Genomic DNA, 20,798 nt, shown 5'->3' with positions numbered 1-20,798 from the left:
AGGGAAGGAGGTCCCAAAAGGCAGAAGCTGGCCAACCTGTGTGTTGGCCAATCACTACCCAGAGACCAGCTTCTATGTTAACCCAAGGGGCATTTACCTCCCACTTGGCATGGCCCTGAGTGCTCCTCAGACATTCTCCCACCCCTCTACCCTTGTCCAGCCCACAGGACACCCCTTTTCTGTGCCTCTTGACAGGTGTGTGTACCCCACACCCACACGTCCCCTGGACAGGATGTGGCTTGCTTACCTGGCCAGCTGGGCGACTCCATCCTCATGCCCTGCTGAGGTCCTAAGCAACTCCCAGCCTCCCTCCAGCTCCACACACCGCAGCACATCTTGACTGCCACCTCGGAGCAGCAAGGCCTGAAGGGCGTCCACTGCAGAGCTGTTTGTATGTAGAATGGGTGGGATCTGATGGCTCAGCTGCCGTGTTCCTTTCTACCAGGACCACTGTGTGGCTTCCCAGGCCTATCTTGCCAGTATCATCCTTCAAGGAGCAGGCTCAGAGCTTATCAGGATAGATAATGGACCACTGGTAATAGACCAATCTGTTGGCCAGGAGGTGAGCTAGCCAAATTGGCCTTTACCAATATACAGAACCATTAAGGCCCGGACTTTCAAGACCCAGAGGCCTCTGGAAGAGGTGGCATACAGGACTATGCCCAGTTCACTGAGACTGAATAGATCCAGGCACTCATGTAGGGCAAGCAAGACTAGTCGTCTTAGGAACAAGGGTTAGGGAGCTACAGCCTGAGGTGATGGGCAGGAATGGCTTCATTCCCCATGAGCATCTTTAGGCAAAGTGCCATTAACCAACAGCCCCAGATAAACACCTACAGGTCCCATCCTATCTGGGCTTAACCTCCCCCCCCCCCAAGAAAACAGCCAGAAGGCAGCTCTCGGGAATCTTGTGCTCCAGGGAAAGATCTAGTTGCTTCAAGGCAGTCTGCTGTGGTAACTGGGCAGATGCCCACAGTACACCTATAAGAAACATCCTCAGTGTGGGCAGGGCCAACCACAGGCTGGAAGAGGACTGAGCATGGTCCTAACCCAGAACATGAAGAGCCACAACTGGCCTGCAGCCCATGCAGAGGACTCCTGCTCAGTTACTCTCAGCCCACTGCAAGGCCTCTGAGGGGAAGTATATGCTTAATTAGGGACACATGAGCAACTGAGGCACCTCTGCACACAACCCTGAAGAAGTGTTTGTAAAGCACGGGGGCATTGTTGGTGACCTGTCAGCTGTCCTCTGCAAAGAGCTCAGACAGGGGTCTTCACAGACACGAGCTGGCTCCTGGCACGCCAGGTCAGGTCTGCTTGGTCCTGCTCACATGCCAGCTTCTGCTGGAGTTTACGTGCAGGCACTGTGACTGAACAGTTCTGTCCAAGGGATGGCAGCAGTGGGGCAGACTGAGGGCGTCTGATCCCAGTGTCCCTGGCCACAGTGCACACCCACAGCCAGGTAATCTGGGTAGTAAGGAGCTAGGGCAGGAAGGGAATGCGGAAATGGTGGCCACATTTTGCGCTTTAGATGTCAGTGCTATGCCTCCCTTGGAGGTCTCAATTTGTGCTCAAAACCATGCTGCATGGAGCAAGACCAGCACGCTAGCATGCAGGAGTCAGACACCATGGTCTACCAGACCTCGCCGATGTAAGCAAGTACCCTGCCTCAATTGCCCTAACCAGCTAGGACTCAGCAAAGACAGTAAGAACTTAGCTCTGGATGTCAAGAGGCCCAGGGCATGTTAGCACTTCCTGACTAGGTTACTAAGCTGAGACAATACAGAGGCTTGGCCCAGCCAAAATTCAAGAATGCCAGGCTGACTTCACTTGAGTGCTCCATAGCCCCAGTCAGCATAGCCATGTGGTACCTTACTATCCCAGCTTGGGGCTACCTGCATAGGTGAGAAGAAATTCAGGAAGTGTACAGACCTGGAAACTCATTAAAACACTGAAGGGTCACAAACGACCACCCAACTTGCACAGGGAGCACTTTTGGTTCTTGGAAGCAAAGTCTGTCTTCTTCAGGGCCAGGAAGCTGGCACCCTGCTCTCCCTGTCCCCAGTACTGTGCACCCATGCCACACACACACACACACACACCACCTGTGCCTACAAGTAAGCATGGAGCCCTGTTACCTGCAGGGATCAAGGTTCCTGGCTGGTTTGGCTGGGCTGGTGCTCCTCCGTTCCTTGCCCTGCAGGTTCCTGGGCAGCTGGACACCCACAGTGCAGCTGACGCGCAGGAGGAGTGCTACAAACAGCCGAGGGTAGAGCTCCAGGACCACAGTTCCAGAGGATGGGGCAGACAGGACCTCATACAATGCACAGGTGGCCTGGGGCAGAGTCACTAGGTCACAGCTCCCTCTAGGCAGTTTCTGTACCCCTATATCCAGGATTCAAAGGGGTCCAAGCTAAGGCATGAACCCCATGTACACTTGAAGTTTTGGGTCCCTAAGAAGAGGCAGGAGGGACCCAAGAAGCCATGCAGCAGATAGGGCAATCCTCTGGGCATGAGGCAGGACAGGGGAGCAGTGTGGTCTTTGTGGGGACAAACGTCAGACCATCTGTTCTTGGTTCCTTAGAAGGGAGAGGAAATTCTCACAGCTGCTTTATTGCTTAAAGTATGGCTGGAAGGCTGGGCTTACGTTTCCGAAGGGTACAATGTGACGTGGGCTCCTTTGGGAGCCAACACCTGCTGGTCTTTATGAGCCCCAGCACAGCTGCCAGGGCCTCTGCGGTGCCCAAGCCTCGTGTGGGGGCAGGGGCAGCGCTGAAGCAGCCCCTGAAGCCCTACTCACCGCGAGGGGAAGCAATGTGGCCACCCTGTCGGCAGTGCTGCCCAGAAGGAAGGCGCGGCTCTCCTTGAATGGGACATCTCTGCTCATCTTCTCTAGAAGCAGCCCTAAGGCCTGAGTGGTGAGGCTGGGCTCCACAGCCAGTGCCCGCCACAGGGCACAGGTGTGACTGGGACAGGAAGGAAACACATTTTGAGTGACTGCTGGCTGCAACACCCTGCCCACCACTGCCTTATGCTGCAGTCTCCCAGGTCTTGCTGGCAAAGAAATGTCCTGATTTCAGATCTGAATTTGCCCCTTCCTCTGATCCCAGGGTCCAGAAACAGGACAGAGAGAAGACTGCTGGCCTGTACACAGAAGGCCCTAGGGGCTGCTGGAAGCAAAGATTAGGCTTCTCCAGGGGAAGCATCCATCCTAGGCTTCAGGGACGTCACATGGTCAAAGGCCCAAGAATACTCAGGCGTTACAGGATGGCCCCTCTATCTAATGGCAGTGTCCAGAGCACTGGAAACAGCTATGTCCATGTGTCTGCAGAGATGGAGGACAAACTTCAAAATGTCTGCTGGAAATTAGGAACTCTACAAGTAGCAACTCTTAAGAGATATGAAGCCTGAAAAATGGCTTAGTGAGTAAGGGAACCTGCCACCAAGCCCCATGACCTGAGTTCAATCCCAGGGACTCACACGGTAGAAGGAAAGAGCCAGTTTCCAGAGCTAGTCCTGTGTCCTATTTCTGTGGGAATGTACATACACACAGAAATGTAAGAGATGAGATTAAGAGAACCAAAGAGACTTTGTAGAGACAAGGCACATGTCACAAGTGGTGGACATGTTGGCGCCAGCCCAGAAACAGCAGGTGAGAGAGATGGTGAGTTGGGAGGGAAAAGAAACTGGAGCCAGGCATGCTGGTGCCCACCTTTAATCCCAGTACCCAGGAGGCAGAAATGAGAGCGGCAGGCAGTAAAGTCGGCAGCTACAGACAGTGGGATAGGCATGCCCTCCATAGCCACCAACAGAAGCTGGAAATGTGGCATTATTTCACAGATGCCATCTGAAACATCCTCCAAGTTGTAAGACAAAAGGCCAATACGTTTGTGAGAAAGGCAAAGTCCTGTCCAGTGTCAGGGAGGATGCATACCAGAACAGAATCTAAGTGCCTTGAGGTCAGGCTCAGTTCCCCTGGTGCCTGGCTGCACACCAGAGCCAAGCCCACCCATATCCAAGGCACGGCCAGAAGTTTATGAGATGCCAGAGCACGAACAGTTCAGATCCTATGGACCTCATAACATTTGCAATGCTTTGCATTTAGACAGCAGTCTACCACAGATGTGGACAAGCGTGGTGGGCCACAACTTTAAATCTCCTATCACCTTTATATGTCAGGAAGTAGACTTTAGATCTTTGCGGAACCATTTATAAACACGAAGTCCTGTCTCGGCACACAGCATTGGCACAACACGCTGACCTGCCCCAGTCACTCGGCTACATGTGTGTGATGGGCTCTTTATGCTCTCTACAACAGACAGCCCGGGCAGAGATAGTTATGAACATCCTCTGGGAATGGACAAACAGTGGAGATAAAACACAGCCAGCCAGGTAGTGGTGGCACAGCCTTTAACCCCATCACTCGGGAGGCAGAGGCAGGCGGATCTCTGTGAGTTCAAGGCCAGCCTGGTCTACAGAGCAAGTTCCAGGACAGCCTCCAAAACAATACAGAGAAACCCTGTCTTGAAACCCCCCCCAAAAAAAACCAACAACAACAAAAAGACAAACAAACAAACAAAAAAACCCAGCCATACACAGAAGAAAGAAGAAACCACATCACTGTATCTCAAGAGCAGTGTACTAAGCACATAAGGCGGAAGGGATCTTTCTAGTCTACTCACAAGGCTCAGGGTGAGACAAAGCACCCTCCCCCCCACCCGCCCCCAGACAGCAACAGCAGCACAGTGGTGTCTGGGACCTGGAGGCTGAATACCTACTCTGCACTCAGAGTAGGTATTTTTGTGTAGTTAAGAGTGTTTGGTGCTCTTCCCGAGTTCAGGTCTCTCCCTCTCCCTCTCTCCCTCTCCCTCTCTCCCTCTGCACAGCCAAGCTTGGTAAGAACAAGGGTTGATAATGATACACGTATCCTGTGCCCTAACATCAGGGACGGCACAGGCACAGGTGGGGACCTGGTCCAGTAGTGACCTCAAGGATAACCTCTGCCTCCAACCGAGACTACAAAGAAAGAGGAGACAAGCAAACCCATCCCCTCAGGACGGGGCAGGAGGGGAAGAGAAAGGAAGGCAGGGAAGGACAGGCAGGCAAGAAGAAAGACGGTGCGGAGGCAGGGAGGCGCACTGATACAGGGTGGACACAGGGTCCTCAGGTTCCTAGAGGGTGGGGCTCTGCTCACAGGTGATGAGTGCTGCCCTTGAATTCCAGAGATCCGCCTGCCTCTGCCTCCTGAGTGCCAGAATTAAAGGGGTGTGCCACCACCACTGCCCAGGTCCCAAGAAGGGTCTAACCAGAATCCTAAGACATCTGGAGAGGGACAGATGCCTTGGGTACCTGAGGAGTAGGGCCTTTTTCAATGTGATCATCTTTTCCACAAGCCCAGGCCCATGGGGACTCATGCAGAGAACTTAGGGTGCTGAAGAGAGAGAGAGGCGCTGAAGGACACGCACTGTGCCATGCAGGGAAAACGCCCAAAGCTGAAGTATGGTTTCCACAAAGCAAGCTCAGGGTGCTGAGTACCTGTCAAAGGGCAGGGGGCTCCCCAGGAGACTGGACACCACTGCCTCGCAGTGCTGAGACGCGAGGAGGTACACGCTGTGCTGGGCAGCTGGCAGGACGTGCTCCTCCTGGGTATCCCGCAGCCTGGTTCGCAACACGCTCACAATCTCAGGCACCTGCGGACAAGACAGGCCATGAAGCTCTAGGCAGCCCAGGGCGCACGTCCACATCAGGACGACGGGGAAGGCCCCACAGCCCAGACTGTGAGACAGAAAGTCCTTAGAAACCCAGAGCTCTTGACCACAGGCCACAGGCTATTGCAGAAAGGTCCAACAATTCTCCATGGGTGTGAGCAGCCAAGAACAAGAACCTAGATCCCACACAGGAAGAGACAAGTAGGCCATGCCCAGTGATAGAGCATCTACCAATATGTAGGAGACTACCTTGGATTACTAGATTCCCCAGCACTAGAGGGGGTTGGGGGGGAAGGACATCTACTTGGAGATGTCCAGAGCAGGTGATTAAGGATCGTGAGATAAAAGGGGCCCCTTGAGCCTCTAGAGTGCTTCTGCAACTCAGCCACTGTCTGCTAGAGACAGGACCCATATGAGAAACCAGGTCAGGAGGCAGAAAGGGTGGACAAAACAGGAGCAATGTACACATGGGTAAGACTGGGCCAGAGGGTGACTCAGAGAGGGAGGGGTAGGATCTGAGGTGACACCTGCCTGAGCTTGTGGGTGTCTTTTTTTTTTTTTTTTTTTTTTTTTTGGTTTTTTGAGACAGGGTTCCTCTGTGGCTTTGGAGGCTGTCCTGGAACTCGCTCTGTAGACCAGGCTGGTCTTGAACTCACAGAGATCCACCTGCCTCTGCCTCCCGAGTGCTGGGATTAAAGGCGAGTGTCACCACTGCCTGCCTGAGCTTGTGGGTGTCTTGCTGCTGTACAAAGCAGCTAACACAAACACAGAGAGCACAAACGAGTGAGTGGAAAAGCTCTGGGTAGGAACTCCCTTTAGAACTCCCTAAATGTAGTGGATAGATCTGCAGTCTCAATTATCCTCCAAAATGTAGCCTACCGAGGTGGTCTGCAGGCTTAGCTCACGAATTGCCTCTCTGGTTCTACACATGGAAGCACCCCCACCCCCACAACACATCAAGCCAAAGCTGCATGTAGAGATTACAGAAGTGCAAGTCAAGACACTGTGACCAGAGCTAGTCACTTTTGTCCTCAGTGAGGGAACCACTAAGTGGAATCAAAGTTCCTCAGCAACCACAGACGCAGTTCCCATTGGATCCAGAATCTCTGGATCCAATGGGAACTGCCAAGGCCAGACCCTTTCTCTTTGGTAAAGCAGGAAGGGTACAGGAGGCTGCTCTGGACTACACAGGGCAGTTCCCTCGTGGAACTACAGGGCTCAGGTGTGAGCAGGACACTGGGGTCACTGGATGGCCTTGGGTACAGGAAGTGAACCCCAGGGTTCACTCACTGGGTGGCCTACTTCCATCTACCTGCTCATCTGTACCTTCTTTTTCTGGCTCTGTGTCCTGACCCAGCTGTGGTCTCAGCAGGCCTGTGGCATCTGGACACTGGCAAGTGAAAGCTTCCTGTTTCCAGCTTCTGGGAAGTCTGTTGTTTCTTTGGGAGAAGTTGTGTTTGTTGGGATCATGTAGGGACTGAGCCATACTTCCAGCCCTTCTCTGACATTGTGACAAGCATTGAGTCTCTAGGATAGCGATTTCTGGAGAGCACTTCTCTGCCAACAATGACATCAGTGACTAGGTGTGGTGGCCTTGCAGTGGGGGCAGTTTCCTTAATATTCTGACTTAGAAGCCCACCTTCACTTCTAAATTCTGCACAGAACCCACTTCCTGGCCAAGTAGGCAGGCTTTGTCTTCTCTCTGGACCTTTGTCTGTCTATCTGTCTTCCTCTGGGCTGTGGCCCCACCCCTCTGCTCTCTGGGCACCTGGGAGTATTCCTGCCCTATCTATCAGCTTGGCCTAAGTCATTTGTTCACAGCAGCTTCATGAAGGCATGGTTCCACCGCCATGGTTGTAGCACACTGATAGTTATGCAGACCATCACACAGCTGATTTCAGAAGTTTCCACAACCCAAAAGAAACCATGTCTTCATGAGCTTACCTCTCCCCTGGCCCCTCAAACCCCAAATCTACATTCTTCTTTGTGAATCTGCACACACACACACACACACACACACACACACACACACACACGCACGCACGCGCACGCACGCACCACCAGAGATTCTTGTTCTTCCAAAGGACTCAGAGTTTGGGTCCCAGCACCCACTTTGGGTGGCTCACAATTAACTATAACTGGTCCAGAGAACCCAACCCTCGATTCTGGCCTCCATATGCATACACACATGTGGTGCATGCATGTACACGCACATACATACACACATACAAATAAATATGTACATACACACGTATAAAAACTAAACCAGGGTTAGCAAGAGTTCTTGCTGCAAATGACTCCGAGATCCCATCTTACACCTGTCAGAATGACCAAGATCAAAAACTGCTGTTGACAGCTTATGCTGGAGAGGATGTGGAGTAAGAGAACACTCCTCCACTGCTGGTGGGAGTGCAAACTTGCACAGCCGCTTTGAAAATCAGTATGGCAGTTTCTCAGAAAATTGGGAATCTACCTCAAGACACAGTGATGCCACTGTTGGACATATACCTAAAGGATGCTCAACCATTCCCCGAAGACACTTGCTCAACTATGTTCATAGCAGCATTATTCATAATAGCCAGAACCTGGAAAAACCTAGATGCTTCTCAACTGAAGAACAGATAAAGAAAACGTGGTACATATGGAATATTACTCAACAGAAAAAAGAAACCAATGACATCATGGAATTCACAGGCAAAAATTGATGGAACTAGAAAAATTCATCCTAAGTGAGGTAACTCAGACCCAGAAAGACAAACACAGTGGGCACTCACTCACAAGTGGACATGATGTAAAGCAAAGGACAACCAGATTATGATCTTCAGCCCCAGAGAAGCTAGGTCATAAGGAGAACCTTAAGAGGACACTTGGATCTCCCTGGGAAGAGGAAATAAATGGCCTGTCCTGGGTAAACTGGGGTAGTAGAGGAGAGGGAATGGGGATGAGAACACGAGGGATCAGGAGGGTTGAGCTGTGGGGGGATGGAGCAGGAGAGTGATGGGGGAGATTCTAGACAGAAGGGCCACTGTGGGAGTTCAGTTAAAGAAGGGTGAGGGATTGCATGAACAAGGGGGAGGGTCAAGATCACGATGGAGAAACCCACAAAGACAGCTGACCTGAGCTTACGGGAGCTCACAGACTCTGGATGGACAGGACAGCTGGGAACCAGCAACAGTCTCTAACTCCAGTTCTAGAAGCTCTAATGCCCTTTTCTGGCTTCTGTAGGCACTGCACACATGGTACACATACATGCATGCAGGCAAAATACTCATACACATAAAATAAATAACTCTAAAAATGAAGTTATGGATGTAACCACCAAGTGGGTGCTAGGAATTGAACTCAGGTCCTCTGGAAGAACAGCCAGTGCTCTTAACAGCTGAGCCATCTCTCCAGCCCTAAGTAAATATATTTCTTTAAAGCCTTAAAATATTCTTCAGTCTGGTCACACACCCAAAGAGATAAAAACAAGGACTTGAGGCGTTTGTCCAGCTGTGTTCACTGACTTTTCATTTACACCAGCCAACAGGGAGAAATAGCCCAGACATCTACACTGGATGACAGGTAAGCAAACGGTGGATTAGCCGCATATACCTAGTGACCACCACCTCCAGCCCAACTCTTCCCAGTACATCCCTTGACATCTGACCCAGGGAGCTCTGTGGCACCAGGTGGACCCCAACAGCACATGTACCCTTCTCCCTCCCTGCTCTGCTCCCCTCCAGGATCTAATCAGACAGCGTCTCCACAGCATCAGCTCTTCCGTCAGATTTACTCACTAGCGGAACCTCCAGAATACTCAGGATATTCCTAAAGATCAGTATGAAGAGCACAGACAATCCAGCATGGAAATGGGCAAAAGATCAGAGTCTTCACAAAAGAAGCCATTAAATTAGCTCTCGGTATCCAGAAAATGCAAATTAAATCCTAACATGGGATATCACAAACCTATCACAGAAATACAGAAAATGGAGCCTTGCAACCACCACCACAACTCTCCAGGTAGGTCCTGACTGGGATATGACCTCAGAGAGTGCTCCCCAGCCAGCCCAGACTATGGCTACATGCTAGAGATGTCACATGAGCCAGAAGCAGTGATTTAGCACAAGGGGCAGGAGGGATCTCACTTTCACACCATCTGCAAGACACTTGTGTGTCAGCTGGGGCTACGGGCGACTTAGAAGCTGGCAAATGACTCTGCCTGGGGTGACTGTGTGAACGGACACTCCAGCTCCTCTTCTGGGATACTTCTATTTGATACAGAACCTCAAAATCCCCTCCAGCAAATGATCTGAGCCCACACCTTTCAGGACTCTAACCTACTCTCTGGCTGTCCAGCCTGTGGGAGCCTAGCAGATCCAGAGGGACTGGCTGCAGAGACACTTCACTCTTACTGCACAGCCAATGTCCAGTCACAACCACCAGGAGACAGGTGTGGGCTGCAGCCTCTAGGCATGGTGAGCAGGTTGTACAGAGCAGGGGCAGACACAGTCCTGCGTATGAACTTGGATGGAGTTTCTGTATGACATCCTCAAGTCTCATGCTGGCAATCCCCCGGGACCTGGGTACCCAGTGTACCCATCTCCTCCCTGGTAATAGAATCAACAGGTATCAGCTCAGTGTTAGTGTTTGTAGGTGTGTGTGTGTGGGGGGGTAGACATGGCATCATGTAGCTCAGGCTGGCCTCAAACTACCTATACAGCTGAGGCTGGCCTTGAACCCGATCTTCCTCATCTCCACCTCCAAAGTCTGTACCACAGGTGTCTACCACCATGCTTGGCTGCTTCTCTCTCTCCTCATCTCTACGCGCAAGTGATCCCCCTGCTGAGTCTTCCCAATGGCTCCGACTCTGAGGACAGAGGGCCCAAACCATGTCATACTTGCACTTTCTTTTCCCCACCCCCACCAAGGGTTTCTCTGTGTTGCCCTGGTTGTCCTGGAACTCACTCTGCCTCCTGAATGCTGGGATTAAAGGCATGTCCCACCACACCCCCACTTGAATTTGTTTGGTTTTTTTGAGACAGGGTTTCTCTGTATTGCTTTGGAGGCTGTCCTGGAACTCACTTGATGGTCCAGGCTGGTCTCGAACTCATAGAGATCTGCCTGCCTCTGCCTCCCGAGTGCTGGGAGTAAAGGCGTGCACCACCAACGCCTGGCAATTAAATTCTTAATAGAGTTGCTTTTATCAAATTCTAAGTGGTCTTCAGATAAGAAAAGGATTTGTCTAGATCAGGCCCAGAACAGGCACAGTCAGAGATGTAAGGGTCAGTCAAGGAGCATCTATCTAGGCAGCAAGCCTAGGGCCCCCAGTCCGAGCCCCGCCCTCAGCCTGAGCATGCTGCACCCCCACCTTTTCCAGCAGCACGTTGCCTCGCTCCTTCAGCAGGCAGTTGATCATGACGGTGGATGCACGGGAGCAGTTCTTGTCGGGGTCTCCCAGGCTCTCAAACATGGTGAGCAAGAGGCTGATGAGCTGATCCGATGGGAGGCGCTTGGCAATAACCTGGGAGAAGGGAGACACCAGAGCGGAGTCGGATCAGCCCAGACCGCTTTCTGAGAGAAGACTCTTCGCCCTTCCTAGTCTAGCTCCATTCCAGGAAGTGGTCCTTGGGCAGCTGCTAGGCTGGGATTGAACAGAGGACAGGAAAGTGACCTGGGAACTCATACAATACAGGGGTCAGGACAGGCCTGCAGCTTTGCCACCTTAAGTAAGCCCTGAAATGACCCTCGTCTTCTTTCTCTCCTCAACCTAGAAAATGCCAACCCCAGCTACAGAGCCCAACTCCTTCTGACCCCCCAGGACTAGCGCTGAATGTTCCCGTCAGACTCTGCCACAGACCCTGGCCATGCCAAAAGAGCAGAAATGTGCATAGGCACGGTACCAGAGAGGAGTCTCCGAGGGAGGAGCTATTTTGTGCATCCTTGGAGCCCTGCCGAGCCTCAGACTAGGCATCTGGCCCCATGGTTCAGGCTGGGTATGGTACCTAGAGAGCACAATATCTATGGCATGAAAGAGACATCTTGGCCTACCAAGTGCCTCAGCCAGCTAGGATCAAAGATAGGCCCATGCTGGACCATGCATGTGACTGAGTCGTTTTCAACTCACTCGAGAAATCCTCAGCCTCAGTACGAAAGCTGGGGAGCAGGAAGCAGACAACTGCAGAGCCAGCTGGGTCTCAAATCTCAGATCTCCTCAGGCCTTCCACTAAGACCTTACCACACAACACACCTTGACCCTGCCCAGACTGTAGTGTTCCGAGGCAGGCAGGTGTGAGCCGTATGGCAGTACTGACCAAATGGGCCCCAGGCACTAATTGTTGGATGAAGCCTGCTTGCTGCCCCATGGGGCCTGCTCAACTAGAGGGAACAAGTGCTCCTGGGACATCCCTTAGGCCCTGACACGGTAGCCCCTCCTCACTGTGGGACCCCGTAAGTACCTGGGCTATGCTGTGGCAAGTGTGGAAAAGGATGGTGGGGTCTGGGTGCACAAGGCCGTCTTTCAGGGTGAGAAGCCGCTCAGCCACATCATCACGATGGTCTTGGGAGAAGCCTAAGGGTGGGAGTTGACTGAGGCTTCCCTGGTGGTTCCAGTCTGGCCCCATACCCATGTCCCCAGCAGAGCTCACCCTCATAGCCCAGCTGCAAATACAGCAGGGAATGGACACAGCCCACAGCTTCCTGGCGGGTAGTAGGCCATGTGTCAGCACACCGTGGAGCAAAGAGACCCACGAGGAGACCCAGGTTGTGGAAGGGTACCAAGGTCTGGGGAAAGAAGGGTACGAAGGGCTGTAGGAATTCTGAGGGAGTCAAGTACAGTCCACCCAGTAGGACCCAGAGGGACTATGTGGGTGGGACCCTCCCTGTGGTTGATGGCCCCAGCAAACTTCCCCTCACACCTAGTCTACCTGGCTCCCTAAGCACAGGGAGTGGGGGCTTCTACTTGAGCTGCAGAGAAGGCAAAAGCACACTCTGCTGACTCAGCCACCACCCTTGGAGTGACTCTCCCCAGATGGTAACCCTGGGGATGGGGGAAGGAGACAGGGTACCCTTCATCCTGAATGGGTCCCAGTCCGTGGCTCAAGTTCTGCTCCCCTCATATACTGAGTCTTTTCCTCCTCTGAGCAGTCTTCTCCTTCTTGCCAGAGGTTGTGTGTCCCCGCCCCCAGGACACACACCACACGTCCCCTGGCCCCCTCTCAGCTGTGCCCAGTACAGAGACTCCATATCCCAGAAGTCACCAGACAAGAAGAGGACTTTCAGGTCAATGGGGAAAGTCCACTGCAGGATGCAGGACCTGGGAGCAAGTGGCTGCTGTTCCCAAAATGCTTAGATTCATGTCAACATAAACCAAGACAAACTCATGTCAGACCGTGGTTGTGGGAAAAGCACGCACAAACCCCATAAATACACAGACCATCATGAGAAGTACCCCAGGATAGGTGACAAAAAGATGTTTGTAAAAACCCACGATCTGACCCTGTACAAGTTCTGGTTAACAGTCAGTGTCAATCAAAGCTAAGTGGCAGTGAAGATCTAAACACATCCCTCCTAGGGGTGGCTGGTTTACCCTGAGCTGAGTCTGGGGCAGTTGTTAGAGAAGATTGTGGGACAAGAGAGGGAAGCAGCAGGAGACCAGGGAGCCTACAGGGCGCACAGGGACGTGAGGAGCACTGGTGTCCCCGGCAGAGGGACTGAGGGAGGAGGGGTGAGGTCTGGGGTACTCACCCTGACACACAAGTGCTCCAGGGAGAACTGCAGCAGGCAGGCGCCCAGGCCAAGCGCCCGCGCCCGCTCATGACCCCTCGGGGACTTGATCCATGGGCTCAGGTGCTGTAAAAAACGGACCTGAAACAGGTGCCCGCTGGGGGAGGAACCCAGGAGTGCAGAAGCCCGTATCCCAAGGACAAGCTCAGCCTCCCTGCTGGGCCATGCTTCAGGGGCTGCAAGGACCCAAGTGGGACCCAGAGTGGCTCCCACATCAGGGTCTGCGGCAGCTCAGCCCTGCCCCTCGAGGTGGCTGAGCATGAGTCAAGCCTGTTAGGCACTGGGTACCTAGCTTGGGGATCGGTGCTGCCTCAGCCACTGCAACAATGGAAGGATGGGAAGACCACCACAGCAGGGTGTGCATTTTGTCATCTCGCTCGCCTTAAGGGGGCTAGCACACAGACTGCAGCCAGGACGCCTGTGCTCCATCCCAGCACTTGTAGGAAAATGAGGCAGAGGCACTGTCTGGTCAGAGTGCCCAGGCAGAAGGACTCCTCCCCCAAAGAGGCTGTCAAACTGTCTCTGCAGTACCTAACCACAGTGGGGGGGGGGCAGGAGAGGGGCCAGAAACTAGATGGGGTCACCAAGTACCATCACCCACAACAGCTACACCCACAGCGCACCTCAACCATGATCTGCAGGCCCTGGGGGGTCATGTTCCGCCGCAGCAGGCTTGTCAACAAATCTTCAAGGGCACACACGGTATCCAGATACAGAGACTAGAAGGAGAGCCAAGCCACCAGACCCATGCAAGGTCCCATTCTTTCAGTGGCCTTCTCACTCCCTTGCCCCCATGGAAATGACAATACCTCCTGGCAGGTGCCATCCTCCCCATCAGGCTCAGGCGGCAGGGCCATGACACTGTGTAAGCAGCTGTGGATCACGTCTGCCTGGGCCTGCTCCTCCAATTCAGGCTCCAAGTTGCTGAGTGGCAGGTTAAGGGCTCCAATGACGAACCCAGATGTCTTCCTTCTCCAGCCTGCTCCCTCCCAGAAACCAACCACTGGACCCACATGGATGGCATAGCTGCTATTACGTTCAGAATACTTCGGATAACATAATGCAGTCCATACGTATGCATGCAGACCACAGGCCCACACAGGGAGGCTGGAAAGGATACATCAGGTATGTGCAGGCAAGCATGGCTTTCTTTCGAATGGGTGTTCTCAGGCAGTCTGGGGGTTCTGCCCTGATGAATTCCTTGGGGTGGCAGCACAGAACTGGCCCTCATAGGAGGAATTAGCCTGCTCCCTGCTCACCCTGTGTCTCACCCTATGTGGGTGGTGGAGGCTTCTGAGACGCAGACCCTGTCTGTGGCACTGAGCCCCTAGACTGCATCACGCACTCGTCCCTCTCGCCTCCCCAGGCCCACCTCCCACTAGCGGCAACAGCTCAGAACTCACCATCATCTGTGTCACCAGCTCTGCTTTCCTGGAGAACTGGAAGGAACCAGCTTGTGCGCTGCTGCACATGGCCTGGCAGACCATGCACAGGCTCTGGACGAGGCAGAGCTTCAGGGCTGGGTCCTAGGGGAACAGCTGGCTGCACAGTCTGCACGCCTGCCCCAAGAGCTGCTGTGTTTAGAGCAGCCACAGGGCTGGAGCACAGGCCCTTTCTACAACAGCCAGAGCCTCCTGGCCATAAAGCCCCACAGCAGCCTCCTGACCAAGGAGGACCCGGGGACCTGGGGGAGGAGGCGTCCTAGGACCTTGGCCCACAAGGAACGGCTATTTGTGGTGTGGCAGCTCCACAGGAGGCACAAGGAGGGCCACCCTGAGCACAGAGTGCCAGGCCCTCCTACTCCTATGGGCTAGGAAACAAAAAACTAGAAGAGCCTTACCAATCCAGTCCACCCCAGAAGGCTCCCCGCTGTCCAGGAAGAGCCAATTGTCCCCCACAGGGGCCTCTCAGGTTAGTATGGGGATATCACAGGGGAAACATGTTAACGAGACCAAGGGAACCTCTGGCCCTTTTCATTGCTCTGGGCTTAACTAGCCCTCCCATAGGTGCTCTCTGGGGTATAGAGAAAAGCAGGTCCAAAAGCATTGGGAGCAGAGCCAAAGGAACCCAGAGCTATTGCTGGGCTGTGGGAGACACAGCTATAGGTGGCCTACCAGCTGACTCCAAGGATGTGGCCCACAACCTATGGCCTAGAGGCAGAAGACGCTTTGCTCTCCCCTTAGTAGGAGCTCAGATGTTACGGCCCCATGAAGAGCTGCTTCAAAAGGAAGTGGGCACAACACTTCCCCAGGACCACCATGGCCAGGAAGCCCAGCGAGTTCTGGGTTTGGCTCTGGCCCAAAGCCCAGCCCAGAGAAGAGAGGGAAAAGGCAGAGTTTGCATACAATTGCTATACACTATACCTTGGTCTCTACCTTTATTCCCAGAACCTAGACAGCAAAAAGTGAAACGCGTTAGGAGTCTGGAGCTGCGTGGCCGCCCACACAGAGGCTGCAATGCCACCCACCTTGGTGCTGAAGCACTGGAACATGCAGCGGAGGATGTCAGACTCCACTTTGGCCAGCATCAGCTCGCGAGGGGCCTGGGCAGCCACGTGCCCATAGCACAGGATCAGAGAGCTCTTCATCCTCTCCACTTCATGCTCACTCCGGTCCTGGGAGGCAGAGAAACCAGCAGGCACCAGTCACTCAGCGAGCTACTCTCCACAGCCAGGGCACCAGTCACTCAGCGAGCCACTCTCCACAGCGAGGGCCAGTCAGTCACTCAGAGAGCCACTCTCCACAGCAAGGGCCAGTCACTCAGAGAGCCACTCTCCACAGCGAGGGCACCAGTCACTCAGAGAGCCACTCTCCACAGCGAGGGCACCAGTCACTCAGAGAGCCACTCTCCACAGCGAGGGCACCAGTCACTCAGAGAGCCACTCTCCACAGCGAGGGCCAGTCACTCAGAGAGCCACTCTCCACAGCGAGCCTTGCCTGCAGTGTGCTTTCTGCACTCTAAGGACCCGGGAATAGCCAGGGATAGTCAGGGTCACCAGAGGCAGCACCCAGGGATGGCACATGGTCAGACCAGATGCCCCACGCAGGCCCACAGTGAACCAACTGGTTGCAGGAAAGGGCTGAGGAGGCAGGACCAGCCTTCTGCCCTAGTGGCTTGTAGATGTCCACCTTAGAAAGGGAGGACAGCAGCTCCACACGGTAGAACACCCTTTAGTCCCAGGATACGGGAGGCAGAGGCAGATCTCTTTCAGTCTGAGGCCAATCTGGTCTATACTTCAAGTTCTAGAGGCCAGTCAAGGCTACACAGTAAGGACCTGTCTCAAGATAAGAGATAGGGGGGATGGAGAGATGGCACAGTGGTTAAGAGCACTCGTTCTTGCAGAGGACCCAGGTTCAGTTCCCAGCACCCACATGGTGGCTCACAACCATCCATAACTCTAGTTCTAGGGGATCCAACGCCCTCTTCTGACCTCAGTGGGCATCAGGCATGCACGCAGTTCACATACATGTAGGCAAAACACTGATACACATAAAAATAAATTTTTTTTTTTGGTTTTTCGAGACAGGGTTTCTCTGTGGCTTTGGAGGCTGTCCTGGAACTCGCTCTGTAGACCAGGCTGGCCTCGAACTCACAAAGATCCTCCTGCCTCTGCCTCCCGAGTGCTGGGATTAAAGACGTGCGCCACCAACGCCCGGCTTAAAAATAAAATTTTAAGAATCTGAAAACACAGTCGGGCATTGGTGGCGCACGCCTTTAATTCCAGCACTCAGGAGGCAGAGGCAGGCAGATCTCTGTGAGTCCGAGATCAGCCTGGTCTAAAAGAGCTTGTTCCAGGACAGCCTCCAAAGCCACAGAGAAACTGTCTTGAAAACCCTGACCCCCCAAAAAATCTAAAAGCACTTTTTAAAAAGAAATAGAGGAAGAAAAAGGAAGAGAAAAAAAAAAGGTGTGCAGGTTCCATGAATAGAACAAGTCACCAGAGACAGAGCAAAATTGTAAGAGTTGGGCATTATGGTAGATGCTTAAAATCCTAGCACTCAGGACAAAACACAGCAGAGAGCCTGGCCATAAAGGAGGGCACAGCTTTCAGTTCTCCACCCGTGTGGGTCAGGTAAGAAATGTCCCCAGTGACGCAATGTTTAGCGATACAATGTTTGGAAGCGTCTGTAAAGTCCCCGGGTCCCCAGAGTAGCAGTGCTCTGAGATGGGAGCCTTTGGTTCAGGGATGGATTCGTAACATCACGGGTTTAGAGGGAAGCGCTGTTGTCACAAAGGCAAGCACACTGTTTCTCGGCTAGTGAGACGAACAGCTCGCTTCACCATGCCCAGCCTGCCACAGGCTTAAACAACTGACAAACGACAGGAAAAGTAGATCTTCCCTCCTTCAAGTTGATTTTCTCAAGCATTTCGTCATAGCAACAGAAAACTGACTAGCACAGCATGCAGCCTTGCCACTCAGAACTCCTCTTATCTATCGCCCACAACTGGAGGCATGCCACCACCACCAGCTAGATTTGCTTCTGGGAGCCCTCTGCGGGCAGGAAGCCCCGGCCCAGGAGAGCATCCAGGGTGCAAACTGGCTGCAGAGCAAGGTAGTTTCCTGTTTCACTCTGAGCTTGAGGGTACTCAGCCCTAGCCTTGAGTTTGAAAAGAGAGAGATGCAATCAGAGTAGCAGGAACCCATCCTGCCACAGACATTGAAAAGCAGCCACAGAGAGGGATCTACTCACCCAGGTCTCCATTCTGGGTGGTGACCTCCTTACCTTAAAAATGCTAAAGATGCCCATGGACTTCCTAAACACGTCGGACCTCACAAAGTCCTCCAACTGTGCCAGAGTGTCCTCAAGATGGGCAGTGGCACAAATCCCACAGCAACAGGCAAGGCCCTGGGAAGGTGCACAGGGTGATCACACCTGGGCACAGTGGCCCACATGCTGTGTGGGGAGGAACATAGACATACAATACACAGACACACGTACACAGAGTACCATGCACATAAACCTAAAGGCACACTGCACGCATGTGAGCACATGTGTAGAGTAGGCAATGTGCCACACATGCATACATGAGCATGCACTGGCCTGCTGCCTGAGAGCAGGGAGATGCCGGCGGCCTGGCAGCCCTGCAGTAGCGTTTCCTACCTCCTGCTCTGCCTCCTCCTGGTATCGGGCTGTCTCCAGCAGCTCTCGAAGGTGTTTTCTCACGACCTCCTTATTTGAAGCAGCACCCAGTGTGGTTCCTATGCACTTATATAGGAAATTCTGGAACAAGAGCAGAGAATACAAATGCACGTGACTTCTGAGCTAAGACACCTGCACTGTGGTGGCACTCACTGCTACTGGAGAGCTGTATCTCAAGCAGGACATAGGAAGCTCCCATGAGGATGGACCAGTGAGCCCTGGGCATTGTCTGAGGGACAAGCAGGACATAGGAAGGCCCCCATGAGGATGGACCAGTGAGCCCTGGGCATTGTCTGAGGGACAAGCAGGACATAGGAAGGCCCCCATGAGGATGGACCAGTGAGCCCTGGGCATTGTCTGAGGGACAAGCAGGACATAGGAAGCCCCCATGAGGATGGACCAGTGAGCCCTGGGCATTGTCTGAGGGACAAGCAGGACATAGGAAGGCCCCCATGAGGATGGACCAGTGAGCCCTGGGCATTGTCTGAGGGACAAGCAGGACATAGGAAGGCCCCCATGAGGATGGACCAGTGAGCCCTGGGCATTGTCTGAGGGACAAGTAGCAGTCAACAGGCTCCAGATCCCAGCTGTTGGCTGCACTGAAGAGGCTCTTAATCCCACTTGCTTCTCCTGGGTTGGCCAGGGCTGCCAGAGTCACGAGACAAAGGCACAGACAGGACAGACCAAGGACTGAAAACACAGACACTGGGCCCTGGCCCAAGCTGGCCTGTCTTGGCACCTTCTCCTGAGGTGTCCCGTTGTAGGAGGGCAGTTGCTTGCACATCTCCTGACTCAGCTGGCAGATCCACGTGTTGTCAGACACCACGGCCAGGGTGTCTCGCAGGAACTGTGGATGAGAGCATCGGTGAGCGGCTAGTGTGGGAGGGCCTGAGGCCTGAGTCCACCACAGGACAGCCTCATGGTGACTCCTGTTGGTCTTTGAAGGTGGGCAGCCGTGAGGCATGCTGAAGCACACATTACTATGAGCTAGGCTGGGGGCAGTAAGAGGGAAGACCACTTTCTGGTGCCAGCATGGCCCAAAGTGCCTCAAGTTTGATGCTGGCTGATAGAGGGAAGAAGCCCTGTCATGGAAATCTGAGGCCCACCACCATTCTCACCCCAGAGTCTCCATTCCTTCGTCACCCTACCAGGTGGCATGTAAAACAAGTCCCTCGGAAGGCACAACACACCAGTCCCACATGTGCTGCCCCAGCCCTCCGTGCCCAGGCCCAGAATGTCCCAGAGCAGCCCAGACAGACCCTTGGCCCTCTGTTCATCTCACCACTAGAAGCTTTTCTTCCCACTCCTTCAGGGACAAGGTTTCCTCAGTGTGCTCTGAAATGACCAGTAACCCAGTCGGCTGGGGTCCTGCCAGGCATGTTCATCCCAGCACGCATGAAAGGAACTCTCATGAAAGGAGTGCCCAGGAGGAACTCCCAGGAGGAATGCAGCAGCCAATCACACTACAGGCTGCGCCCACTTCCCCCTGTCACCACGTAACACCTCTCGAGACTTCCAGGCCCTTTCTTAGATAACAGCTAAGATTATTTCTTCCTCTTCCAGCTCACAAAACCCTGATCTGTATCGGGCAGCCCTTATGACAGACTGGGTACAGGTGGGGTCAGGGATGGCTAATGGGCTCCTTAGTCTGACTGGCCTCACCGTCTAGGTGCTCTAACAGCACAGGCATGGTTGTATCCCACCGCTGGCCCAGCGAAGGGTGGATGTTCCGATGCATAACCTTCAGGAGGCGCAACGAGGCTGCCCCACGTCCGTCTCCCAGGTAGGGATTAGAGGCCACAACCTGAAGGAGGGGCAAGACGGGGGTTGCCTGAGCATGGAGTCCCCTGCACCATGTGTAGGACAACTTCCCAGACCACAGTGCCCAACCTGAGAACCGGCTTCCCAGGGGTGAGGAAAGCCAGCAGCAGACACAAGGTGGGAGCCACCTCGGTGACACGGTGGCAAGGGTCATAGCCTGCCACAAGAACGGGCAGGGACTCTGGACACAGAGGGGAACCATGGCCGAGCTGACACTGTGAGAATATCCCATTAAGGACAAGGACAGTATCGGCCAGTGTGCTTGGACACAATAACAGACCCTTTGCTTACCAGCAGTCTTGTGGTCATAGCGAAGGGAGATGGGAGGTTTGCTGGACAAGAAACACGGAAATTGTTACAAGGC

General features: G+C 53.6%; 1 protein-coding gene across 5 annotated transcripts in view; it reads right to left on the bottom strand.

Annotated features, from left to right (window-relative positions):
- Mroh1 (maestro heat like repeat family member 1) overlaps positions 1–20,798 on the bottom strand; it is a 63,465-nt gene that overhangs the window by 2,474 nt on the left and 40,193 nt on the right. For 4 of the 5 annotated variants that reach the window (XM_040736346.1, XM_040736349.1, XM_040736345.1 and 1 more), the window contains 20 exons: positions 20,726–20,766; positions 20,276–20,417; positions 19,896–19,948; positions 19,353–19,460; positions 18,575–18,694; positions 18,197–18,319; positions 15,940–16,086; positions 15,836–15,862; positions 14,876–14,998; positions 14,593–14,672; positions 14,282–14,396; positions 14,096–14,191; positions 13,434–13,538; positions 12,335–12,470; positions 12,146–12,258; positions 11,059–11,211; positions 5,536–5,690; positions 2,801–2,966; positions 2,139–2,335; positions 248–385 (listed from right to left, as the gene is read on the bottom strand). In XM_040736346.1, the coding sequence (XP_040592280.1) occupies positions 248–385; positions 2,139–2,335; positions 2,801–2,966; positions 5,536–5,690; positions 11,059–11,211; positions 12,146–12,258; positions 12,335–12,470; positions 13,434–13,538; positions 14,096–14,191; positions 14,282–14,396; positions 14,593–14,672; positions 14,876–14,998; positions 15,836–15,862; positions 15,940–16,086; positions 18,197–18,319; positions 18,575–18,694; positions 19,353–19,460; positions 19,896–19,948; positions 20,276–20,417; positions 20,726–20,766 (2,338 nt within the window). The remainder of the gene's footprint in view (positions 1–247; positions 386–2,138; positions 2,336–2,800; positions 2,967–5,535; positions 5,691–11,058; positions 11,212–12,145; positions 12,259–12,334; positions 12,471–13,433; positions 13,539–14,095; positions 14,192–14,281; positions 14,397–14,592; positions 14,673–14,875; positions 14,999–15,835; positions 15,863–15,939; positions 16,087–18,196; positions 18,320–18,574; positions 18,695–19,352; positions 19,461–19,895; positions 19,949–20,275; positions 20,418–20,725; positions 20,767–20,798) is intronic. The other variant, XM_040736347.1, reaches the window with a different exon arrangement.

Source organism: Mesocricetus auratus, unplaced genomic scaffold (genome assembly GCF_017639785.1).
Source record: "Mesocricetus auratus isolate SY011 unplaced genomic scaffold, BCM_Maur_2.0 Super-Scaffold_100055, whole genome shotgun sequence".
Lineage (NCBI taxonomy): Eukaryota > Metazoa > Chordata > Mammalia > Rodentia > Cricetidae > Mesocricetus > Mesocricetus auratus.
This window is presented reverse-complemented; position numbering and strand designations above follow the sequence as displayed.